Here is a 27,678-nt window from a genome sequence, read left to right as displayed (position 1 = left end):
AGTAGGTGCAGGGGACAGTCGGCACTTTCTCCGGAGTGACGATGTTTTTGAAGACTCTCTGTAATCACACCCCATTCCCCAGACACAGCAGGGATTGTGTGTCCTGGTTACTGGCGTGTATCTAAGCTGCAGTGTGTGTGTGCTGCCGTCACAGAGTAGTGTGCTAACAATAGACGCATACTTTGCACTTTGAACCTTTATGATTTTTATATGATAAGTACAGTTGTACATGTTGTGCACTGCGTGTCGGCAGATTATGCAGGAGGGGCCGCTTACCAACACCCTGGGATTGACCGAGGGACATGCATTTTTTGGAGGAGGCTAAGAATAAGCCTAATTTCTCAAGTACAGATTTCACTTTTCACAGACTGGATTTATCACTTCATCACTGTCGCTTCCAGTATGTGGCCAGTCCTGCCGAAGAGCGCCCGCTGATTGTGTGGGTAAATGGTAAACATGTCTTATTTGCTTCCAGAACCTGAATCCTCTAGAATGACAACATCTAGAAACTTTCAGTCCCAAAAGAGCTCTGGATCGTCTTTCCTCGGACTTCGCTCTCCTTTATCATCTTTATTCTCCTTCAGGAAATCTGCCAAGCAAAATCTAAAGCCGCCCCCCACGCAGGAGAGGTAAGGCTTTGAGTTATTGAATTTATTAATCTGCAATCTCTGAGTATCCCGTTTTATGGTTATACAAAACTGATCTGTCACCTGTGGTTCTCGGTATTCTTCTTTCCCCATATGTGCAGTGATTGTGGTAATCTGTGCAGATTGCAGAGCTTCAGTCTCAAGCCATGGCGGCTATATGAATGAACGCTTTGTAGGAAGATCGATCTTGTACAGCCTAGATAGGTCCACCAGGGTGTTTTCTGCCTATATAGGTCCACCAGGGTCTTCTCTGCCTAGATAGGTCCATCAGGGTCTTCTCCACCTAGATAGGTCCACCAGGGTCTTCTCCACCTAGATAGGTCCACGAGGGTCTTCTCCACCTAGATAGGTCCATCAGGGTCTTCTCCACCTAGATAGGTCCATCAGGGTCTTCTCCACCTAGATAGGTCCACCAGGGTCTTCTCTGCCAAGATAGGTCCACCAGGGTCTTCTCTGCCTAGATAGGTCCATCAGGGTCTTTTCCACCTAGATAGGTCCACCAGGGTCTTCTCCACCTAGATAGGTCCACCAGGGTCTTCTCCATCAAGATAGGTCCACCAGGGTCTTCTCTGCCTAGATAGGTCCACCGGGGTCATCTCTGCTTAGATAGGTCCACCAGGGTTTTCTCCCCTTAGATAGGTCCACCAGGGTCTTCTCTGCTTAGATATGTCCACCAGGGTCTTCTCCGCCATTAACTTGATAGCATCAATCCATTGAGTTGCTAGTCTTCCTCTTAGTGTACTATGTGTCCTAAATTGTCACCATTATGGATTATCGTATTTTTCGTTTTATAAGACGCATCAGATTATAAGACGCACCTCAAATTTAGAGGAGGAAAATAGGAAAAAATACTTTTTAATGTTAAAATGAGGGTCTGTCTTTATAATCCTAGTGCGTCTTATAATATCTCACCAGGTGGGAGCGGTGGTGGCGGAGTGGCTCAGGAAAGTCACAGAAGGCAGGGTTGTCGACGCTGTGGGCTTGGAGGAGGGGTTGTCACGGCACAGAAGGGTCAGTGGATGGAGGGTCGGCAATACTGCGGGCTTGGGGGTGTCGCGGCGGCAGGCGCTATTGATCTAACGGCGGACTGTGGGCTCCATTGAATCACCCGCAGTTGACGAGATTGACGTCAAGAAAATGGCCGCGGAGGCGGCACGTGCACAGATAGGCCTCCGCGGCCATTTTCTTGAAGTCCATTGAGAGAACGATTCAATGGAGCCCACAGCCCGCTGTCAGATCAATGGCCCCCCTCGCATCACAGACCCTCCATCCTTTGATCATCCTGAGCCACTCCACTGCAGTGACACCCCCTCCTCCGAGCCCTCAGTATCGCCGTCCCTGCTTCATGTGACCCCGCTCCACCACCGCCACTACGGTAAGCCATATCCAGACTATAAGACGCACCACTGTTTTACCCCCCAGTTTTGGGGGAAAAAAAGTGCATCTTAAAATCTGAAAATAGTTGCTTTAGATAAGAAGTGCAATGAAAAGGAAGGAAAATATGGGCAGAAGATTTAGCAAGGAAAGTGTCTAAATGTTTCATTTCCCAGTCTTGTACTAGCAGAGCGTTGGAGTTGGCTGCACCCCTCTTTTTTTAAACATCTTTTTTATTGAAACTTTTAACTTTACAAAGAAACAATATTGAAAGCACAATTTTGATATATTGAGCTTCCAAGTACAAAAGTCAAACCTCGTGTGGCAAGGGTAGCGAGAGATGGGGTAAAAAAGGGGGACAAAGGTGGGGGGAAGAGGGGAGAATACTTTATTTTCCATACTGCATTTTCCATACATCCATAATTGTTTTTATTTTAGACATTCCATCCCCAAAAAGTTGTGATTTTAAGAAACCCCTAAAGTCCCTCCTAGATCTTCCATAACAATACCATTCGGTGTGGTGAAACGGACCAGTTTTTTATTTCATCGGACAAATAATAAAAGGCAATAAAACATTAACAGATCGGGAAAACCGTTCTTGCCATTGTTTCTTGATGTCTCTCCGGTTGCAGAAGTTCTATTCCCAGTAAATGTTTTATTTGAAAGATCACCATTTCTATTGGTGTTTCTTTAAGCCAGTCTTTAAAGGGAATCGGTCAACAGATTTTTGCCACCTAATCGGAGAGTAGCATAACGTAGGGTCAGAGATCCTGATTCCAGCGATGTGTCACTTACTGGGCTGCTTAGTGTAGTTTTGATAAAAATCAATGTTTTCTCTGCTAGAGATCTAGCAGTTATACAGAGCTCATGAATATGCTGGACTACCTGGCAGCAGGCCAAGTAGTCCTGAAATGATAATTTCCTGCTTATTAAATCATTATTTTATCAAAACTACATTAAGCAGCTAAGTAAGTGACACATCACAGTAAATTATCATTACAGGACTACTTGGCCTGCTGCCAGGTAGTCCAGCATATTCATGAACTCTGTATAACTGCTAGATCTGCAGCAGAGAAAACATTGATTTTATCAAAATGACAGCAAACAGCTCAGTAAGTTACACATCGCTGGAATCAGGGTCTCTGTCTCTACATTAGGCTGCTCTCAGAAGGTGGAGCAAAAACCTGGTGACAGATTCCCTTTAAACAAACTTCATAATGCCACTATCAAGAATGCGTGTATGTTTCTCGGTCTCCTTTCGGTACATCTTTGCCCTTGTTCTTTTGGATGTCTCAATTGGTGAAAAATTAGAACTTGTGGTGTCTGTGACAAGAGGATTCCCCAGCAGACTTATAGTGAGCTATACCCCTTTCCCAGTATTTTATGGAAGCCTCCCATACCCCATGCCATAAATTTGTTGAAGGTGTATTATGTTTAGGGCGTGCTGTTATCCTGTCGGGAAAAGTAGGGGATGCTGGAATGCTGAAGACAATGTTCATTCAGTATATCTTTCCTCTCCCACCCTTGGTGAATCATCTCCGATATGACATTGGGCAGCCTTGATGGGTCCCCTTATGTAAAGGAGTGAAATCAAATAGAAAATCTGGCGTATAAACTCTGACTGTAGGGTTGTGATAACCCCCCCCCCCTCAAAAAAAAACTTTCTGAAATTACTTTTGATATTCAAAGAGTCCATCACTGCCCCCAGCTATTCCCAACTCACATCATCAAAAGCCTTTTCCTGATCCAGGGCCCAGAAAATTGGTCTTTCACCTGACGTACTACAGCCAACACCATCAGGACTTAACACAGGCTCATCACTGAAGCCCTCCCCTTTAGCAATGGAGGACATGGACGTTCTTAGCTTTGTTACCATACTTTACATAGCTTTATTACCATATCGGAACAATTCAGCTTCATGTTTAGATTGATGCACTTCTTCCCTCCTATCAATCCACATATCAGATTCCGGTTGAATGAGTTGAGTAGAATCTATCGTCGTCCCGTTCTTTGCTGCCTCTATTTCAACCAACTTTTCTTGATGTCTCAAAGTTGCCCAGGAGCTCATCCATATTCAACTCAGCATCTCTGGGTGACTTGTAAGTGATAGGGTCTCCACTTTCCTGAAAGTCCTTGCACAAACCTTTTTTTTGCCTGGAACAAGGTTTAACATACTTTGCATGTGTTTCGCAACATCAGTGGAATAGTCCTCAAATGGTAAGAGTATCATGCTTTTGATTTCCAGCGGGTAGGCCCTTTTCCTTTAAGCCCTCTATAACGCCTGCCTGGATCCACAGACTCAGATAGACTGTAATGGACAGGCTAGAGGGAAACCACTTCACCAAGCAGGACCCCCAGAACCCTGAAACCCTTTAACCCATATACAGGGATTTGGAATTACACAGGGCCCTGGAGATCACTACCAGTGGTAGGCTGCAGTCCGAGAGAGTAGTAGTCAGGCAGGGTCAAACCAGGAATTGCAGAATAGAGACAGAATCGGCAGACAAGGACGTAATCAGAAAACGTAGCAGAGGTCAAATGCGGATCAGGCAGCAAGGTACAAAAACAGCAGGCAGAAGGGTAGTCAGGAAACAAGCAGCAGTCAGAACACCAGAATCACAAAACAGAACAGGGCGGAACAGGAACCAGAATATCAGAACTATCTCTGGCATTGGTCAACAGACAGGAGGGGAATTAAGAAGGGTGTGGTGTCTTCCCATTGGCTGTAGCTGAATTATGGTAACTTCAGCTGGAAGACACACGCCACCTATAGTCAGCCAGTGGTACTGTAGATCCCAAAGAAACCCAGCCCAGTGGATGAGCGGAGCCTGCGCCCACCGGCGCCGCTGGCATCGACTCCTCTCCCATCACCAGCACCATCCACAACAGGAACACGGCATCGCCTGGCGATCGGAGTAGAAGTCGCTGGGGCGAACTCCTGTGGTGACATAACACCCTCATTATGTCAAACTTGTCATTGTAGTCTAGGAACTTCATTATTACTTGTCAGGGTCTTGATGACCAGTTTTCTGAACCGGCCTGATAAGAATGCAAGTCCGGCCACATATGGTGACCTCTCTCAACCCTGAAACTGTGACTTAGATCCAGACATAAAGCAGAAACGCTAGAGTCCTAAGGCAGGAGCCGACTCCATGAACCCCACTAGTCTCAAATTTCTGAGTCTGGAGCGAATCTTCAGGTCTTCCATCTTTTCATTGAGGCCTTTCGTTTTTGTAGAAGAAGTCTCTTTAAGATGGGATTTCATTTGTATATTTTCTCCCTTTAATTCCAGAACTCGCTGCTCCAGTTCCTTTTTCCTGCCTTTTTGTTGGGTTAATTCTCCCTGTGCACTGCTAAGGGAGGTTTGTTCCAGTGGCGTTAATGACAGGTTTTACTGTGCACCAGAAAATGAAATCTAGTTAGTAAACATTTGGCCTGTGATACATTACATTTGCCATTGCCATTTTACTGAGCATCATCCACCTTTACAAAAGTAACGTAACCAGTGCAAAAAGCTAACCTAGAATGAAAGCTAGCCTAGAAAGAGTGCTTTGGGATGAAGCCACCAGAATCCCGATATATGCAGCTGCTGATGTATTTACCTGACAGAGCATTGTCTAGACTGGGTACATAAGTAGCTACAACGTTTCCTGAAAAATAATACACTGTCTTATCTAATTTTTTTGCCCCCAAAAATGTGCTAGGGCTTAATTTTGGGGTAGGGTTAATTTTTGGGGAAACATGGGCTTGGAATAAGTTTACCCTCCAAAAAAGGCAGACACCTCCCCAGGAGAATCGTACTTACCAGACTCCAGACATCTGCATTGCTCCCACATCCTCCTGCGTTCCACAGCGGGTTCTCCCAGCAGGTCCTTGTGTGCTCCACAGCGGTCCTCCCCTGCTTTTAGCCGGCACTCACTTACATACACACACATCAGATTGCAGTCACACTCACGCAAACACATACACAAACATAGGGTGAAACCGTACTGCTTCCGGCCTGCAGGGGGACCTAGGCCACTGTAGAACATGTAGAACACATCGAGGACCAGCAGGGAAACACATCAAGGACCTGCAGTGGAACATATCAAGGACCTGCAGGGGAACACATCGAGGACCTTCAGGGGAATACATTGAGGACCTCCAGTAGAACAGATCAAGGACCTGCAGTGGAACACATCAAGGACCTGCAGTGGAACACATCAAGGACCTGCAGTGGAACACATTGGGGACCTGCAGTGGAATACATCGAGGACATGCAGGGGAACACATCGCTGTGTGTGTGTTTCACCCCAGGTCCTCCATGTATTCCACCATAGGTCCTCGATTCGTTCCACAGCGTCCCTTTTTGGGTCTGATGAATACGATTGCCGTGTCTGTCTTCTCTCTTTTTGGGGTGTCTGCTTTCTTTAAAGTTGTATCCTGCAGTATTCTTTAACTTTTTTAGCTGCATGGACGCTTCATTAATGAATGATAACTAGGGCTTATTTTTGGGCTAGGGCTTATATTCAAGCCTTAGTCCAAAAAGGCCGCAAATTCCAAATAGGGCGTATTTTCGGGGTAGGGCTTTTTTGGGGGGGAAACACAGTAGCTATGCACCAGTTTGCTGCTGTAATGCCTGCCTGGATCCACAGACTCAGACTGGCTGTAATGGACAGGATCAAGGGAAGCCGCTCACCAAGCAGGACCCCCAAAACTCTGAAACCCTTTAAACCCTAATCAGGGATTTGGAATTACACAGGACCCTGGAGATCACTACCTGTGGAATGCTGCAGTCCAAGAGAGTAGTAGTCAGGCAGGGTAAAACCAGGAATTGCAGAACAGGGACAAAATCGGTAGGCAAGGACGTAATCAGAAACAAGCAGAGGTCAAAACCGGATCGGGCAGCGAGGTACAAAAACAGAAGAGTTAGTCAGAACACAAGCAAAAGTCAGAACACCAAAATCACAAAACAGAACAGGAGCCAGAATATCAGAACTATCTCTGGCAGAGGTCAGCAGACAGGAGGGGAATTAAGAAGGGTGTGGTGTCTTCCCATTGGCTGTAGCTGAATGATGGCAACTTCAGCTGGAAGACACACGCCACCTATAGTCAGCCAGTGGTACTGCAGATCCCAAGATAACCCAGCCCAGTGGATGATCGGAGCCTGCGCCCACCGGCGCCGCTGGCATCGACTCCTCTCCCATCACCAGCACCATCCACGGCAGGAACACGGCGTCGCCTGGCGATCGGAGTAGAAGTCGCTGCAGCGGACTCCGGTGGTGACGTAACAGCTGCCTGTGAATAGAAACAAGACTGTCCTTATTCACTAACCCCAAGCACATTTCTTGAAATTGAAAATGTATGTAGCGATTAAGTTTTATTAACATAAAACCAAAATCCCCCTTTAATTGTCAAACGCTATCCATGGATGTAATGACAGTCCAAGAGAATAAAAACTGGAAAAGGCCATAGATATGATAAAAACCTCAACTAATAGCTGCAAGTCCTGATATCCTTAAGGTTGGCTTTAGCTATTCAAGGTATGTGCACACGTGACGGACGTAGATTTTCCCTGCTTACCTGCACTCTGAAAAATGGCAGCAGATTACTGGACCAGGCACATGAATCCTTTCCGAGCGGTGCTGATTTTTAGCTTTGCGTTGTGGATTTTCACTGCTGATTTCACTCCATTTAATGTTTCAGGATGAAATCCACATGATGCACAGAACCGTTTCACTGTGGATTTTTCCTTCCAGAGTAGATGCCCCATTAGTTCCTCGATCGTAAGACAAAACAGGGATGGAGCAATTTTTTTGGGAAACGGATATATTTTGATAAAAAAAATAAGAAAGTGATAGTGATCAGATAAATGATTGATATTTGCAATGCACAAGTGTCACCGCTGACGGCCATACCCTAGAGGGCTCTATAGAAATTGCATTGGTCTTGTGAATTGTCCTGACTGCTGAGTATATTGGTTTTATTATTCTGATACATAAAGTGATCCAGGACTACGATTCATAAGCTGAGTGCTGCAGAAAACATTTCTCTGTTTCCCTTATGGTATGCCTATTTATATATCTTCTTACGGTGTTCATCAGTGTATTATACAACTGTTAATAGAAAATTATAGTCATGATATCATATGAAATAATGAGGATTAAAGGGGTTGTTTGGATTAGAAAAAAAATCTATTAGCCAAAGTGCAGAGTACCTACAGAAAGTGCCTACTGCTGTGGAGGACCCATTGAAAACGTGTAATACTGGCTTTGCACTGTGGTGGCGCTGTAGAAAAATCTCGCACTTGGATATATAAATGCTTGTATGGGTCTTAAAGGGGTATTCCCATCTCCAAAATCCTATCCCAGTATGTAGTAGGTGTAGTAATAATAATAATAATAATAATAATAATAATAATATTAGCAAATACCTCTAATTAGAAATGTAGTATAGTTCTCCTGATATAGCCATGTCTCTTACCTCATCTGCAGGGCATTGCAGCTTAGATATCTATGGTTACAACCATTAGCAGCTAACTAACTGTCACTATATGAGTGGACATAACCATGAATACCCAAGCTGCAATGTCCACTCATATAGTGACAGTTAGTTGCTCATGGTCGTAACCATGGATATTTAAACTGCAATTCCCTGCAGATGAGGTAAGATACATGGCTATATCACTAGAACTTGTCACACGGGGTTTTGCACAAAGTTCGCCGTCTGTCATGGTAGCATTGGGTCTGTTCAGATTGCAGATTCTGACACTCCGTACAATGCTTTCTCTGGTGTCAGGATCACTACAGGCAGAATCGAGCATCAACCTGCTGTGTGCTGATTCATAGGCAGGCTGGCAAGAGTCTCTGCTAATCTGCTTGCTCCATTAATCACATGTTGTAGGGAAATCTATTGCATCTGCTCCCCTCCTATTTATGCTGGTAGAATCCTTCTACCCATGGCAGCTATAGATTAGTTTATATTGGTCTGTGAGGTGTAGTGTCCCAGACTCTTTGGTGAAAGCTGTGCTTACCTTGTGCCTATTGCTTGGTGCGACTGTGGAGTTTACCCCTGTTGTTTCGTAGCTTCCTTCCTGCTCTTATTTTTCCTCCTGAATCTTTTATTGTCTTTACCTTTGTGTGTTCGTGCTGTGACAAAAGTTTTGGTGTTACCTTGTTCGGCTTTGTGGGTTTCTACACACACCTGTCCTGTCCCTCCCCGGGAGAGGGGGAATCAGATCAGTAGCAGGGCCAGGAAGAAGACTCAGACTTTTCTACCTTCAGGAGTATCCCTGAGATTAGGGGGATAGCATAGGACCCCCTAGTTTGAGGGTCAGCTTATGAGCCCCGATTCCCCGCTATGCCATAATTGTCGTGACTTAAATATACTAAATTTCTAATTGGAGATATATGCTTATATTCTTATTATTAGGCCTAAGACACACGGTGAGAAAAATGGTGCGAGTGGAGTGCGATAAGACATCTCATTCCACTCGGACTAATTCTAGCCTGTGTGTCAGCGCACATGAGCGATTGTTTTCTCAGCCCTAATTGGACCGAGAAAACAATCGCAGCATGCTGCAGGTGTATTGCGAGACTTTCTTTCGCACCCATTCAATGGCGAGAAAAAAATCGCACTGCACCCGCGGTACACCGGTGTACTGCGAGTGCAGTGCGAGAATGGCAATAGCCGGCTACGGAGGTGAGAGGGAGAGAAATCCCTCCGTCCCCTCCTCAGTGCCAGCCCGCCCCCCGCAGCTGAGGTCCGCTCGCACAGTCGGACATCAGTCGCAGGGACACTGGCATGACACTCGGCTCTGCTGTACCGCCAGCGTGAGCCAAGTGTCATGTGAGGGGATCACAGTAATCCCCGTGTGGCCCCGGCCGTACACCTACTACATTTTGGGATAGGATCTTGGAGATGAGAAGAACCCTTTAACTCTTGGTGATTCATACTGGCTGGAGTGGACAGTGCTCCTTTGTTTAAGCTGGTCATACCTTATTAATGCTGCGGGAGACAATGACAGTGGCAATGTTTGTGTCCTGACAATTCTTCTAGGCCAGGGCTTCTCAAACTGTGAGCCACCCTCTAATTGATGATGAGGGACAGCTCCGGGAAGGTCTCAAATAGAAGCTAAATTGCGCCATACATTCAATTTTCCATTTTGCAAGCTGCTTTCATCTGTCCATTTTGCACCACCGGGCAGTGGAAGAGGCGACATCAAGGGTCAACAGTTCAAGACCAGATGACACATGGCTACTTAAAGGGGTTTTCCATCTCTGAATGGCTTTTTATTAAGCACACTAAATGCTAAAAAATTAATTATCTCTTTACCACTCTGGATGCAAATACTGCTTGGGTCCCCCACTGGTCTCTGTACTTGTTGGATACCAATGCAGGGAGTGATTGGTAGCAGCGGTCCCATGTTATGAATGAATGGGAATATCGGAGTCTCCAAGGGGAGCAAGGCTCTGCTGGAACGGAGGAGTATTATTTTATTTTTGCCACACTTTGGGGTGGGACAACCCATGACTGTCCAGGCAACATTGGTCATCAGATCTGTGCTGATGACAATGATGAGGCAAAGAAGAAGCTACCGTAGTAGCAGTCACACTATGTCCCAGGTATAAATTGAGGTGGAACTTTTTTTTTTTCTTTTTTAAGGTTAGGTATGCATAGTACCAGATATAGGGGGGGCAATAAAAAAAATCTTCCTCACACGCTGCAGTGAAAATCTTCAGTGTAAAATTGACAGGACCTGCAGATTCCAAATCAACATTATACAAATTTATGGTGCGGGTTTCATCATGGATTTTATACTGTGCAATGCAAAAGATGAAGTCTGTGGCAAATATGCAGCCTATACACCATTAAATCCATAGTGATTTCTATTGGAGCCAAGCAGAGGTGCGATCATTCTGATTTCCTGGGACTATACGGTAGACTACGGCTTTACATCTTCATAGTGCACCATTGCACAGTGTACCATGTACAGATACTATCAGCGGAAAAGATAAAAAGTTGGGAGCTCGTATAAAAGAGAAAAGATAATAGCAGTATGATACTAATGCCTGCTTTACAGGAGACGATCTATTGTGCAATAGATCGTCAGGGTCACGAATTTTGTGACGTACATCCGCCATCACTTGCGACGTCGGCCTGTGTGACACCTCCGAGCGACGCAGCATCGCTCACAAATCGTGAGTCGTGTACTCGTCGCTAGGTTTCATAAAATAGTTTATGAAACATGGCGCCGGTTGTTCATCGTTTCCGTGGCAGCACACGTTGCTCCATGTGACACCACAGGAACGATGAACATTGCTTACCTGCGTCCCGCGGCTCCCGCAGACTATGTGGAAGGAATGAGGTGGGCGGGATGTTTACATCCCGCTCATCTCCGCCCCTCCGCCTCTATTGGCCGGCCGCCGTGTGACGTCGCTGTGACGCCGAACATCCCTCCCACTTCAGGAAGTGACGTCGCACGGGAGGTTAAGTGCGTGTGACGGGGGTTTACGACTTTGTGCGCAACGGGCAATCAATTGCCCGTGACACACAAACTACGGGGTCGGGTACGATCGATCGTGAAATTGCATGATCGGTTGTCCCGTGTAAAGCAGGCTTAAGAGATATAACATACAGAGAACCTGTCGGCTGATGCATGGTGCCTGTGGATCGAGCAGCATGTATCAGACACTGGCTGCATGGTTTCGAACAGACATGTTTGACTCTGAAACGCTGCGACATTTCAGAGAGAAATAAACTTAAAAGCTGCAAGAACCAAGCTGCACAGCAGACTAATCGGACAGGTGGATCCCCTGCAGCTTCTTCTGTCCTTGGCCAGTAACTTTAAGGTCTTGCCCTACACACAGGGAGAGACCTGTCACTCAAGGGAAGTGGGCGGGGAGAAGGTGGGATGTAAAGTGTGTTTTTCTTTGAACCACCACAGTGTGTCAAACATACCTGTCTGAAATCATACAGTCAGTGTCTAAGGGTGGCTTTACACGCTACGAGATCGCTACAGCGATCTCGTTGGGGTCACGGATTTTGTGACGCACATCTGGCCGCTGTAGCAATCTCGTTGTGTGTGAATCCTAGGAGTTTGCAAAAACGTCCAAAATCGCTCCTCGTTGACATGGGGGTCCTCTCCCAATTATCGCTGCTATCGCTTGGGCGAAGTTGATCCTCGTCCCTGCGGCAGCACACATCGCTACGTGTGACGCCGCAGGAACGAGGAACCTCTCCTTATCTGCCACACGCCAGCAATGAGGAAGGAAGTAGGTGGGCGGGATGTTCATCCCACTCATCTCCGCCCCTCCGCTTTGATTGGGCAGCCGCTTAGTGACATCGCTGTGACGCCGAGCAAACTGCCCCCTTAGAAAGGAGGCGGTTCGCCGGTCACAGCGACGTTGCCGAGCAGGTAAGTGCGTGTGATGCTGCCATAGTGATAATGTTCGCTACGGCAGCGATCTCCACATATCGGCATAACGATAGGGGCGGGTGGTATCACGCTCGCCATCGCTAGCATTGGCTAGCGATGTTGCAGCGTGTAAAGCCCGCTTAATACTGAAGTCCCCAACTTTTCTGACCTAGAGAGCCACATCTAGCTCTTAAAGAGGGCCGTGAGCCAAATTCAGCTCTGAAGGAGGGTTGTGAGCCACATCCAGCTCTGGCCACCCTCACTGTAGAGACACCCAGAGCCCCGATTACCAGTATATTAGCAGCCAAAACTTTGCCACAGCAGTAACACCGAGGCAAGTATGCCAAGATCCATGGGTTCCTACCTCACTCTGCTCTTCTATGCGGTGCTACTCACAAAAGTCACCACCTGAAGACTATTCATAGTTGTTTACTAGACGTGGTGCTTATGCTTCAAGCTGGAAGACAGCTGCGAGGAACATATCATCGGCCTGCAAGCAACAGGTTTGGGACTCCTGGTCTAACACATGGTGACTGTGGTTTAGGCAGCAGTATCAGCTCTTAGGTCCCCTTTAAGATTATTTAATTTCAAGCCAAATACTGATGATTGCAAGCCAGGCCCTATTGCATACTTTACCTTACTGACAGGATGATTGTTACATGTAGGCCATGGTCAGCATTAACATGTAAGCACGCGGGTCTCGCCCTGTATCTAATGATTGTTTTGTTTCGGGTGCCGGCGTTGCTTGGTGACATTAAATCGCTTCTCTATGATTTTGTTCCTGACATTTCCACACATGGCGATCGGTTCATACTAGAGCAAGTAAGAACCTGATCACTTGGGTGACTGACAGCTCCTACGTGTCACTGCCTTTTCCTCAAGAACTTCTCAATTATTGAAGAAAAAAAAATTGGGGAGTGCTGCGAGGCAGGGTAGGACACCCATCATGAAGCACTTGGATTTTGTCTGTGATTTGGCTTTATTTCCTCTTTGTGATTTCATGACGGTAATTTGGAATGATTTATGGAATTACAGAAGACAGACTTACCTTCTATTCACCGAAAACCCTTTTTTTAAAAGAGCTTCTTCTGGCTCCAGAATGGAGTGGGGTGTAAAATGTGAAAGTCCTGAAGATTGATTTAGGGATATCCTGCTGTTTCTTTTTTTTTCTTCTGGAAGGATAAGTCCTAAACGTATGCTAGATACAGGTCCCAGAAAGCTTGACAATTATCAGAGTTCCTGTAGAAAAGAATGGAGAGAGCTGCAAATCTCTTCTGACAATGGAGCCACATTCTAATATTTTGGGTCGATTCATTCCCACAGCAGTCCCCATCTTTGCATTACTCTGGGTATTTTCTTCTTTTGAGCACTTTTTCTAGATGTCACATTGGTACTGTAGATTGTGGTTTCATGCTTTTTGAGGGTTTTGTCAATTGTTTGGGTTTTTTGGTTACTTGAATTTTAGATTTTAGGTGTGATGCTACCACTTGGGAGCCCAGGAATACAGGGAGGATGTAGTACTCCTAAGTGCAGTTTAACGCAAGCTCCCTAGGGGTCACTAGCCCCAGTACAGGGATATAATAGAATGGTCAGTAAGCTGAAGGTCAATGTCGAGATGTCACATCTGTACAGAGGAGCAAACGAAGCTGGAGTCAGGTGAGAGCCGAGGGTTGGAAGCCAGGAGGTCACGTCAAGAGCTGAACGGAAGCAGAGCCGTAGTCAGGAGCCGAGAGGACAAGTAAGTATAGAGGAGGGAACGGAGAGGCGATAACGCGCAAAGAGAGGGTAGGAAGACGGAAGTCAAACAAGACGAGAAGGATGGAGGTCAGGGGAAGGAGTACTGGGTAGCGGGACAAGATCATAATAAACTCACGGAAACCAGGAAGCGCACACTGCAAAGCAGAAACTATTACTGGTGGTGTTCTGAGAGAAAAAACTCCAAGATAAACCAACGTAACCCCTGGAATGAGGCAGAACAGAATAGGCTCCTCCCAAATGACTTTACCCCCGGAGGATACCGACAGCAGGACAATAAACACATACAGTGGCTCTGCAGGAGCAGAGCCATGAGTAAGTCATGACATTAGGTTTAAAGCATTTTAAGTTTTTTATTTTTTTAGTTGCATGCATTTGGAGATTTTTAGTTGCATGCATTTTGTAACCTGGCTCTGTCCAAGGTTGCGTGGTATCTGTAAATAGGGCTTACATGGACAGTCTTTGTATTAGCTACTCTATCACGTTCCAGGCCTTCAACCTTTAACCCTTGTACAGGGATATGGACTTACACATGGACCCTGGGTTGAGTCCTTGGAGTAGCTGCTGGCCAGTAGAGCTGGGTGGCAGGAATGGTCAGGTAGTTGGTCAGAACCAGGTGGTATAGATAGGGACAAAATCATTACTCAAAAGAATAGTCAGTAAATAACTTGAGGTCTAAAACAAAACAAGAATATTCACAAGAATCACTGGGACTGAAAACAACTGGTGTTAGACAGAGATAGTATAAACTATAACTGGGAGCCAAGGACTGAGTGCTGGAGGATTAAATGGGAAGGAACCTTGCCCATGGCTCCAGCCGAGAACTAGTTACATCAGACTAATGAGTTCACTGAAATGAAACAGAAAAAAATGTCTATAGGGACACAAGTCCCCCTTAGCTTATGTATTGTGTATTCCATAAAATTTAGTATCCTTGTTTCCCCAAAAATAAGACAGGATTTTATATGTTTTTTCCCCAAAAGATGCACTAGGTCTTATTTTCAGGGGATGTCTTAATTTTCAGGTGAACATATTTATACTTGAACAAATAAATCAACATTTATTCAAATATAATCCTGTCCTCACATTCTGGAACATCAACATTTTGTGTTACTCCTATTATTGGTTTACAGTAGTTGCACATTCTCTCATATTATCTGCTCTTTTCATGGTGCTGAACACCTCCTATAGTGGTGGGTACATACCATATTTATAATGTATGTATGTGCTAATAAGTTTACCTCCCAAAGAAAGCAGAACCCACCTAAAAGAATCGCACTTACCAGACCCCAAACAATTAGAGTTGGCAAGTGAATGGGCTTTCACATACAAATCTGTGTCGCTGTCAGGTCCCCTGCATGCTACAGTGGTTGGCTCCCCCTGGTGACTGGAAGCAGTATGTGATACTGATACCCAATCTGTTTGTGAGAGCTGCAGTACAATGCAGTTGAAACAGAGATGCACCTGACAGGGATGCAGATCTCTGTGTGAGAGCCCATCCACCATTGGCACTTGCCAACTGTAATTGTTTGGGGTCAGGTGAATGCAATTTTTTTTTAGGGGGGGCTGTCTGCTTTCTTGTGGGGGTGTTGCTTTATTTTGAAAGTGTCTGCTTTATTTTGGGGGTTTCATAAAAAGGAAATATTTTTCCCCCCAAAAAGGAGTACAAAAAGTCCAAGATAATAAATATGTAATTTTTTATTAGTGACAAAAATCAAAAGATAAAAACAAACCACTCACTTTACATAAAAGAGATAATTGCAGCAAAAATACAAGGACTAAGCGGTATCATATTGCACACACAAAATCGTTAAAGTGACCTGTGCTACCACATTATCAAAATCCCATATGTTAATGTTAACTAACTATTTTTAGCCATAGGGATTATAAAGTGTCTCAGTGCATCACATTGCACATATCCCTTATATGTCATAATAAAATAATCTTGTAACCACTATTAGGCTCAATAACAATATAGATGTGCACCATCGGTCAACGTAAATAAATTGTGTGCTGCCACCCAGTTGCTAAGTGGGGTGTTGTTGCGGTACTAATCTACTACTGAATGAGCTGCAGTGTTAGCATGCTCTATGCCGATCCACCATATGCCCGCAGACACGTGATGTTCAGCGTGGTACTAGACATTAGACCAACCATATAAATCTGAAGACCGCTCAAACACAACCCTCCGCAATAAGTTACCTGAGTGTAATGAAGTGGGAAAAGTCGCTCACGTCCTATTACCCCAACGTACGTTTCGCTAACCGGCTTCTACAGGGGATGGCTTCTACTTGCCAACTGTAATTGTTTGGGGTCTGGTGAATGCAATTTTTTTTTAGGGGGGCTATCTGCTTTCTTGTGGGGGTGTTGCTTTATTTTGAGAGTGTCTGCTTTCTTGTGGGGGTGTTGCTTTATTTTGAGAGTGTCTGCTTTATTTTGGGGGTGTCTGCTTTATTTTGGAGATGCCTGCATTCTTTGATGAAGAATGCTGCAGTATTCTTTAATTTCTTTAGCTACTTAGACACTTCCTTATGTAACGTCAACTAAGGCTTAGTTTTGGAGTAGGGCTTATTTTAAGCAGATTAAAAAAAGCCTCAAAAATCCTACTAAAGCTTATTTTTGGGGTAACAGGGCATATGATGGTTTAGTTTATGGGTGTGTGCATTTTTGGTACTGATTGTTGCTGTGAATCCATTTTTATTTATTTTTTTAACTTTCTGATTTTCTGCTAATCGTGGTAATGTTTTGTCCTTCTCTTCAGACACAGCATCTTTTCTATCAGTGGCCAGATACTGCCAAACACTGAGGTGAAGAAAAAGGTAACTAAATGATTTACAGAAATGTTTTTAATTTCCATGTACTGTCTTCGTTTTTTTTTCTAAAAATATAAAAGATGAGCATCAAATCCTGATTATGCAAAAATAAGTTAAAAAGAAAATGGAACAAAAATGTTTTGTCATACATTAATATATCACAATCTCCCAACAGACGTCTCTTCATGTCACCAGATAATTAATTACTTTTATATGAATAATAATGAAATAAAAAACAAAGTATAATGCAAGTCTTGACTATTAATTTACAAGATTTGATTTCAGCTTTTTTTACTACAGTTTAATTTTTTTTGAAAAATTGTCAATTAGATGTTCCTGTATCTGCTTAGTTTTGCCTCTTTTTCGCTTCATAATCTGTTCTTTATTTTTGAGAAGTTAATGCAAGAATGACAGTTGCAGCCGTTCGTCAATTATTCATTTTTGCAAAACTACAGTATAAATGAGAATAAAACAGAATTAATTGTAATGTGAATAACTAAAAATAGAAAAATGTTAATAAGGTTTGAAAGCAAAAGAAAGTAACTATCCATTAAAACCAGATTTTGTTTGTTTTAAAAATGTTCTTTTTTTTTTTTCTCTTTAATACAGTTTGAAATTTACCATTCTGCACGGAGCGTAAAACAGATTGCCAGTTTCTTTGAAGGGCAACATAAAACAAGGCACAATGAGGCCACAAAGGCCACCGTCCAGCTCGAGAAAGAAGTTTTTCAAGGTTAGTAGTTCTCTAAAGTTTGCTCCAAAAAAATGATTTGATGGATGACTTCAACACTCAGATGCCATATTTCTGCCTCTTGTATCAAAAGATATGACTTTGTATCCAATTATTTATGCACTTCCTTACCTTATTTCCTCCTTGGCCTCATCTTAAAAATACTTGATGCCCCCTACCTTACACGCTAATGCATATACACACTAATGCATACACACAGGCACGCTAGTGCACACACACACACGCACACCCTATTCCACACACACTCAAATACACGCCAATGCACACACATATATGCTAATAAATGTTAATGAACACACATACACAGTAATGCAAACACATACATGCTAGTGCACACACATACAAATTAATGCAAACACATACATGCTAGTGCACGTACAGACATACACGCTAATTCCCACATGCTTATACATGCTTATACACACATACTGTACATGCTAATGTACAGACACACACAGATACATAACATATTAATAGAGACAAGCAGTTTGACTTGCGCTGTCATGGCCTGGTGTCCTATCCGGTCTTCATCTCTGCACCTGACCTCCTCGTCCTTCATTGTGGGTGCCTCTAGCATTTACTAGGCCTTGCAAAATTATGATGTTGTCGAATTTACAAAGTGCAAAAACCACCCGAGATGCCTGGTGTAGAAATGAAGACTGGCTGCCACAGATAACCGGACCAGGGTCGCATGAATCATATTGCTCTTCCCTAAATATGAGGCAATTGCTGTTCATTCCATGTTCATTGACAAGTAAAAGGGTAACAATGTTTTGAAGTTTTGCCTTTCAGGCTCCATATCTCACCATCCACTACAGCTCTGAGCGTGAGACTACCTTCATTTTATAGACAATCATCTTGGTTATATCATACAACAATATGACTTGCAACTACAACATTTAGCATGTGATTAGTTATGCAGATTCTTGTCATGTTACTTCATTATTACTGTTTTGCTCCTGATGGTAGAAAAATCTTTTTCTTTATGTATACTACAAATTGCAACTTTTTCTCACATTCCTTAACTCCTTCAGCCCAAAATTAAATTATATATTTAATCACCTTAAGGGCAAACTAGATAATACACTATATACAAGATGGGATTTACAGATATTATGTCAGAAATACAGTTAGATATGCTATGGTTGCAAACCGATACAGATATGAGTTACCTTTTCTTTGTTCCTCATGACTAGGACTTGATGCTGGCTAAGCAGAGGGGAGGCACTGTGGAACCACGGGTTTTCCTGGGACTCCCCACATGTGTACCGCATGTGACCTCTCAGGGAAGAACACACTCAAAATGTCCACTCTGATTTTTATGAGCCTACATACCTCCCATGTCCCATCCCATCATGTGACCTAAGACTGTGCTGGACATGGGCTGTGCCTTTATTTCCAGAAAGTTATGAACTGGCTGTTCTCCCCATATCTCTACCTCTGAGTGTCCCACGCGGGAGATATGACCATCGTCTTTTTAGTTATGATTTGATATATGAATAGTTAGAAACATGATAGGTCTGTGGGCTTCCCTTGGAGAGTTATTAATTTTGAGCTGATCTGCACATCACACTATTAATAGAAAATATGTGTGACGTGCGTCTCGCCATTATGAAGCCGGAAATATGCCTACCCTATATGTGGGAGCAAAGTGCTCCCTAATATTGTAACTTTTACAAAGGAGCCTCAAAGTCTGAACAATCCTTTTTGAAGCTGCTTGTAAAACTTTTAGTTGCCCGCCCATCTCCCTTGACAGGAGGGAGCCCGGTTCTACTCAGGAGCTCTTCTTGAGTCTTGATTAACTTTTGTCATTTTGCCAGTTGGTGACCAGATCTGGGGGATTCCTCCTTGCTGCAGGGCAGGGGATGTGTAAATATGAAAAGTGGCTGTTGACTGACATGTATGAATTTCATATTCCTCAAAATATTCCTCACACGAGCGATGAGATAATAGTCAATGGACTAGGCTCGGAAAAGGGGCTAGCAGATCAAGAAATTAAAAGAACTGTCAAATTCAGTGGAGGACGTCTGTTGATATGGGGGTATTTCACAGCCAAAGGCATCGAATACTTGACCAGCATTGATGTTGGTCTTAATATTAAGCTATATGTGAGTATCATGCAAAAAAAGAATGACAGTGTTCCTGTAGGACAACAACCCAAAGCATACATCAAGATTGACAAAGAAATGGTTCAATGACAATGAAGTAGAGGTTCTGGATTGGTCTCCACATTCACCAGACCTCAACCCAATCGAACATTGTTGGGTAAAGTTGAAGAAAGAGCTGTATGCATACCCAAGTGAATGAACCAGTATACACCAACATTAATAACGTGAGGAAGAGACCAGGGATCAGATTTCAGTCGAGACATGCTTGAATCTGATCGAGAGCATACCAAAAAGAGTTCAAGCAGTGTTGATAGCCAAAGGGGGATTTACAAAATAAAATTTCGATTTTCAGGAGCAAGAGAGTGACATGAATCTGCATAACTAATCATATGCTAAATAGTTTCAAATCATATTTATGTATGAGATAGCCAAGATGATTGTCTATAAAATTAATGTAGTCTCACGCTCAAAGCTGTAGTGGATGGTGAGATATGGAACCTGAAAGTCAAAAGTTCAAAACATTATTACTTTTTTGCTCTTCAGTGTATCTAATGAGACATGACTGTCAGGCTTCATTGACCTTCTATACATTACTTCCTTAGCTAGATCTGTATTGTTGCACATTCACTTATCTATTAGGCTTGGCATACAAAGACAGCCACAATTATATGACCGTGACTCATACATTCCTTTTTATGTGGATAATTTCAATGAGGATTGCCATGTCTAGTGAATAGTAGCCAAGAGCGGTTTCGGAAAGTAATAATGTGTAGGTCTTTGTTCAATCCTTAACACCTAGGTTTTCCATAAGGTACAAGGATTATGTTAGAACTTGCCATCGTGGTAGTATTATTTCTTACAAAAAATGTTTAAGATCCTCAGAAATTATGAAACTTTTAAGTGAAATTGTTTATATGTTTTAGTTTTAGGAGATCTGGATCAAAAACTTGCCCAAGAACAGAGCCACAACCAAACATCCAGTAAGAGTAGACTTGCGGACTATAAGCATGGAAGGCAATATGGAAAAGAGGATTCCCTCCATAATACATCAGAAGCTACTAAAGTGTATAGCAGTTTACGTTCTCATGATGGTAACAGAACTGTGTCGCCTGAGGCGACTCAAACAACCTACGCCACATACCAACCCAAAAAATTCTCTGAAATGTACTTAAATAGAAAACACCCAGCTTCCAAACCAGAGACTTCCAAAAAACCTTTCTTCAAAAGGACCCCGTTGCTTTTTTCATCTACAAGCAACACGGCAGCAACTTCATCCTCTCAGTCTGGCTCATTTTCATCGAGTAGTTTGCAGCCGTCAACTAGAGGCATAGACCTGGAGAGGACAAGACCACAGAAGTCAAAGAGGACACCTGTCACTTCCATCAAATGGAACAATGCATTTCCTTCCGAGCAGTCTAAGGAGACCGGTAGACCGTTCAGGACACAATCTGCTTTGAATCTTACAATTGTTGATAAATACAGTCAACACAGCAGAGTGTCTGATATATTTAAGTACAACACACCGAGAGTATCGGTGTCTCCTACAAATGACTTTAGTGAATTCAGAAATGTCAACACTAAAGAAAGCACATCATCATATATGAATCCTGCAGATAGTCAATCGACTGGATATTACAAAGCCAGCTCTCTTAGTCCTGGGCCTGAAGTCAAATATGCCACAATATCTGAAAGGTATTGGGATGAGGAATCTAAAAATAATTATTTTAATAATGAAATGAGTAAAACGACTGAGAATTTGACTGGCAATGACATGCAAGGAGAACCAATGGAAGTAGAAAATGAATTATCTGTACTGAATGATAGCAGTGGGTATTATTTAAATGGACGAACAAAGGCGTCTAGTAATTTGCAAACAAAGGGCTGTTCTACAAAAGCAGATGTAATACTTACAGAGTCAAAAATGGCAGTAGACCATGAACGAAGCAGACATTCTAAACCTGATATCCATAAAAAAGATGTTCCAGTAGATAGTACGTTCCATCATCCTGAACGCACTGAAGTATCCTCCAGTCACACATTGCAACCCAAAATCATGGATGTTGATGATACAAATGTTTTCCTTAATTCTAGAAATACCAGTTCTTCCATTTCTGTTGACATTGGTTCCATTGCTCAAGAAGACAGTTTCTCACCAAAAACAAAAATGCCTGTTCGTAATCCATTAATAAATGCCGTTAAAAACTTTACTTCGCCTGAAAACAGAACATCATCTAAAATTGATACTCCATCTTTTAAGGATATAAAATCTTCAATTATCCATGATCGGGAAAACACAGCAGCTTATAATAATAGATCTAGTTTTTTAAGTGACACCACACATGTTGGAGGAAGATTTGCTTGGATGAATAAGAGGAGAGGATCAAAAGATAACCATACAGGTTTTCGGTCTGACACGCTGAAATTTCAAAGAAGAAACGCGTCTTCTCTCCCAGATTTAATTGACCAGGACAGTGATATTTCGTCTGATAATGTCTATGGTACAGTATTCAAAAAGAGTTGTGATAATTTAGACTTTGATGGCATCTCAGTATCGGAAACAAGAACTTCAAGAATACATGGTGACTTTCATGAAAGGTACTTAGAAAATAATTCAAAATATAAGCAACCTTCTGTCCAAAGTCCCAAATATCAAGCAAAAAATTTAGGTACCCAAACTTTTCAATATCCACAAAAGCCTTATATGTCAGTCGTAGATGGCACATTCAGATCCTTAGACACACCAGCACCATATTGGTTAGACAGGTGGAGTGAAAAGCAAGCAAAGTATAAACATATGGAAGGTTTCATTTCAGATACTCTGAAGTATAAGAAAACAAATGCATCTTCTCTGCCAGATCTACTCGACCAGGAGAGTGACCATTTTGGTAATGACCATGAAATTATATTACCAAAAAACAGTTATGAATCTGTTAGGGATTACCATCCCTCAAATGTTCTTGAAACAAAATCTTCAATGAGCCTTGACAAAAGGAAAGAAATGTACTTGGGTGAAAACACCCAACATACCAGTGTACAACATACCAGTCAGCTACCAAAAACAACAAGTTTGAACACTTTTCAGTCTTCACAAAATCTTCACACGTTATCTTGTAGTTCGGAATTAGATAAGGCTTCAATTAAAAATGAAAAAAAGGCAACTGACTCAGAAATAGCATATCGGACTACTCCATTTTCTCATGTACCTACAAAGTTCAAGTCTGTTAACTTTAACAGAGGTCGGTACAATGGACAGGGTGTATCTGACTCGAATAATAATAATAATACACACTTAATAGATGGAATACAGGCTACTAACGTAGCTAATAAAGAAGACAGATTGAAAACCCAAAATGAATATATTTACCAAAAACAAAATGATCCAGAACCCAACCAAGTAAAAGCCTCAATATGTGACACATCTCCCAAACCTAACCGGTCAGTACTTTATGGTCAGGATATTGTTTCATCGGCAAATCAAATACGTACTGACCAAGTTGAACAAGGTTGTAAATCCGCTAGAAACCTAAACCAAAATTCAATCTATCAGTTGGATGAAGAAACAAACAAATCCATGGACTATATAGAACCAACCAAAATCAGAGGCTCCTCAAGGTTTCCCGTTAGCCAAATTGTGAAGGAACATTCAGAAGGCAATAGCTTAAGCAGAGGTACATGTTTGCCACCCACAGAGAATAAGTCAACAAACATATTAAAGCAGCACTTACTTGTGACACCAGAACCATTCAAACGCAATGTTCACGTAAGTATCATCCCCAAGTCGGAGTGGAATCAGTCTACGAGTTTCGAAAATAGCCAAAGTCAAACCTCCCTGGAACATGAAATTAATAAAGATTTTGCACCTGAAGATGAAACATCCCCCGATGGTTTACAGCTTTACAATACATACACCTGTCAAGAAGTTGTTGAAAATACTGAAATTTATGAGAGCTTTACAAATTCTTCTTACCCAGAAGTAGATAAAATTGAGTATCGTAAAGTTGTCTCGGTCTATTATAGCCTTCCTCGCAAATTCTCAAGAAAGGTCTCCGACTTATCCAAGAATAACCTGAAAAACATTGATAAGACTCTAGAGCAAAATAGAGCACCTAGTGCAATTCTAGAAAAAATAAATAGTCATCACAAAGAAGATTATTCCGACGACCAGAACTCTAAAAATACGACTGTCTTTACGGAAACTGTACACGGTGATCAGGGACATTCAGTAGATGATGTTCCATGTAAAATGCATCTCTTAAATTTCCACATCATTCCTTTACAAACTAATCTCATGAAAAATGAGAGCAGGACAGATTCTGGAGAGGAAAGGGATGATTTGGTGAACAAATTTAGTTCTTTACACATTTCTAAAAATGAAGACAACTATACAGCAAAGGAAGAAAAACATAAAAGCGAATACAGCCCTTCAAGATCCTCCCCAAGGTGTTCTCCAACTACATATTATACATTACCAAATAGAAAATCTGGTGTCAAAGATCTGGAGAGAAATGTTCTAGAGAGAGACATTGCCATAGCACGGGACAGGTTTAACACATATTCAAGCAGCAGAAGCACGGACCCAAGTCCCGTATCCCAAGATGTTTTCACATCACCAACATTCTCCTATAATAACCTTAATTGTTCCCCTGGTTATGATTTTATGCATTTTCAGGAAAACAACAAAAAAGACTATAACATTAATAACAATTTTGCCAAAGATGGTTTGTATGAGAGAAAATCCATGGATGAAACTTTATTATTAAGTGAAGATTTGCCTTCAATCTATAAATCAAAAAGTTTCAAAGATGTAAGTAACCGCAAATCCTACAACACAGAAAACATTTCACCACACATGGAATTTAACACCAGCCCACAAAGTGACTATAATTACCCAAGTTTTAATAAATCCAATGATGTTATAAATCGGACCCGGCCTTCATACTGCTCTGAGTTTGTCCAAAAGAAAATGAAGCCAATTAATGCAAAAAAGTTCAACTTCTCCTTTGACCACTCAAGTCAAGAAAGTGTGAACCCAAGACAGACTAGATCCTATGGTGATAATTTTCGGACACCTGACGCCGATTCATCACCTGTATTCTACTCTCCGAACGACAACTATCCATCTCATGTAAACAAACATTTTAGCCAAAAAAACTCCAGAGATTACCGAAATCCTTCAAATTCCAACTTGTATAGATCGAAGAGCATGAAGCTCTTAAACACCGATGGCCAAGAGAGCGAGATGGACTACAGAAGGAGGAGCGATGGAAGTTTTTCTTCCAAAAGCTATGGTGGAACTTTGAAGAGCAAAAGTCCTACTTGTGGCGAGACCTGGAACAGGAAATTTTCAGATGAAATTTTAGATGAAAATGATAATTGGCCAATTTCTGAAGAAACCTACGAACGCAAACCTATTTGTACATCGAAGTCTCTTGATTATGGAATTTTTGGTAAGGAGCAGCAAGAAGCTATTTTAAATAATGTAAAACGGTCACTTAATGAGGGTAGACTATGGAGACCAAGCTTTCTGAAAAATCCAAGCTTCTTGAGAACTGAGGAATATTGTTCTTCTCAGGAAGTAAATCCGGTAGGTCAGGCTCCTGAAAATATCCCATCCCAGGGACCTGATTTGAAAGACCATCTAAATATTTATGAGGATGACCCTGTTCCATCAGATACAGATAGTGACACAACCACAGGGGATGAGTATTACTTAGATGAAAATGACAAGGAGTCAGAACTATAGGTCTCCTAAAATGATAACCAACACAGTATTGATGGCTTCATTGATGAGATACTGATTGTTTGTCTGTCTTGCTGTCCATCCTTTGATAATTTAAGTGCAATGTAAACACCTGAGATCTGGAATATGCAAGAATGTGTAACAATGCAAAATGTTAGAGGAGCTCATCACCTTTTCTGAAATATCTATTTGTGTACTTGTATTTTCCATGAAATAACCATTCTGGTGCAACATGTCTTAGAACTCTGCTTTGTGCTGTCTTGGAAATTGGATGTAACCATTACCTTTTCAATAAGGTCTTCACAAAGCCTGACACTGCGAGTACTGATTGGACATTGGCAGACCTCTGTGGCAAGGTGAATGATGACATCAAATTCCAACATTACCATAGGGAATCACAGAAATTGCACAATTCAGAGGTTAGGAAAAGATCCCCCAGAATGAATACTTGATGTGAATTACAAGTATTTACTAAAACAGACATGGAGTGCAGACACGTCCTTTACTCCCTCCATGAATGCTTCATAGGAGATGAATGTACACAAAAATAATTATAGCAAGGAACATTCATAAGATTTTAGCTATAAAGGGATGTATCCAGTAAATCATATGGTTGCCGTCTAATGAATAGTCTTTGTAGAGGTCCAAACTGGTTAATATTCAGTTGCCTGTTGTAGGAATTTAATGCGGTTGCAATCAAAATTAATCAACTCCCATTGCAAATTAAGTTATATTAGCAAAATATACAAACTTTCTTCCAATACAATTTGAATCTACATAGCTTGAAGTGTAGAAATTGGAGATGAAATGCTAATAGCCAGCAAAGGAAGATGCTGGTGCTGGAAAGAGTGATTTTATTCAACGTGTTTCGGAGTTGAGACTTCTTCATCAGGATAATCACAATTCATTCTTTGATTTTGATTATCCTGATGGAGTACCAACTCCGAATCGCGTTGATAAAATCTCTGTTTGCAGCAGCGGCATCTTCCTTGATGGACAGCAGCGCGGCTATTAACCCTTCATCTCCAATTTCTACACTTCATGCTATGGGGGCTACTGCAGCTGTCATCTTTGCTTTAATAGTGGTTGTGTCTCACACAACCCCTCCAAGTGAGCAGGCTTTTTACTGTGTCTTTCTTCACTATCTTCACCGATAAGATCCTATTTGCTCTTGTCCCTACCTTGTCTAATCTAAATAGCTCCACATGGCTAATTTAACAAGTGAGGGTTTTTTCCTCTAAAATTCAGCGCAAAATGGCACTTTTGTTTACTAATCTCAGAAATCTTCACTCCCTTCTTGACAAACATCTTTAGTACTTAAGGATGGGGCCACACGAGGACTACTGAGATCCTCGCATGACACTCGGCTCACACTGGCAGCACAGCGGGATCCAAGTGTCATTCGAGGGTCATTGCGACTGAGGTCCTATCGTGCGATCGGACCACAGTCCGGGGGGCGGGCCGTCACTGAGGAGGGGCGAGCCGTCACTGAGGAGGGGCGGGCTGGCGCTGAGGAGGGGCAGGTCAGCACTGCGGAGGGGAGGGCCAGCGCTGCGGAGGGGAGGGAGGGATTTATCTCCTATTGGCATTCTCGCTCTGCACTCACTTTCACCGGTGTAATGCGAGTGCAGTGCGATGTTTCTCTTGCCCCATAGACTTGAATGGGTGTGAGTGAAACAGGATCGTATTCCACCCTCAGCATGCTGCGACTGTTTTATCGGTCCGATTAGGGCTGAGAAAATAATCGCTCATGGGTGCTGGCACATAGAGTAACATTGGTCCGAGTGGAATGCGATGTTTTATCGCATTCCACTCTCTTCGATTTTCACGCTGTGTCTTAGGCCTAATAGAGCCTCTATGGCTGTTGTGACCTGCTGCAAATCTGATGCATTACCAGATACCAAACACTGTAAGCGTTCATGAGGAATCTTAGGCCATTCTTCATGCACAATGGCCTCCAGGTTGTCAAGAGAGTGGTCTAAATTGTTAAGATCATTAGCTTGCAGAGACAAGGAAAAAATACAGATAGAAAGGCAATGAATGTTCCTGGAGATAGAGTTGGAAGCAGAGTTTGCAAGTTCAAAGTTAAAAGTC

At 42.6% G+C, this 27,678-nt stretch overlaps 1 protein-coding gene across 1 annotated transcript; it reads left to right on the top strand.

The window, feature by feature from the left end:
* The first annotated feature begins 456 nt into the window (after positions 1–456).
* Positions 457–27,040, top strand: EXPH5 (exophilin 5). The gene is made up of 4 exons (XM_075337421.1): positions 457–629; positions 16,934–16,991; positions 17,595–17,718; positions 20,768–27,040. Exons 1-4 carry the CDS (start codon positions 457–459, stop codon positions 25,585–25,587), a joined length of 5,175 nt encoding a protein of 1,724 aa, XP_075193536.1. The 3' UTR covers positions 25,588–27,040.
* The last annotated feature ends 638 nt before the right edge of the window (positions 27,041–27,678 follow it).

The sequence above is a fragment of the Anomaloglossus baeobatrachus genome, chromosome 2 (genome assembly GCF_048569485.1).
Source record: "Anomaloglossus baeobatrachus isolate aAnoBae1 chromosome 2, aAnoBae1.hap1, whole genome shotgun sequence".
NCBI classification, from domain to species: Eukaryota; Metazoa; Chordata; class Amphibia; order Anura; family Aromobatidae; genus Anomaloglossus; species Anomaloglossus baeobatrachus.
Note: the sequence above shows the minus strand (reverse complement) of the source record. Positions and strands in the feature narration are given on the sequence as shown.

Excerpts from the sequence above, each read along its gene's own strand:
- EXPH5 (XM_075337421.1), top strand. The coding sequence starts at position 457 with ATGTCTTATTTGCTTCCAGAACCTGAATCCTCTAGAATGACAACATCT. Across the intron at positions 630-16,933 it reads CCGCCCCCCACGCAGGAGAG|ACACAGCATCTTTTCTATCA; the intron begins GTAAGGCTTTGA and ends CCTTCTCTTCAG. Across the intron at positions 16,992-17,594 it reads ACACTGAGGTGAAGAAAAAG|TTTGAAATTTACCATTCTGC; the intron begins GTAACTAAATGA and ends TCTTTAATACAG.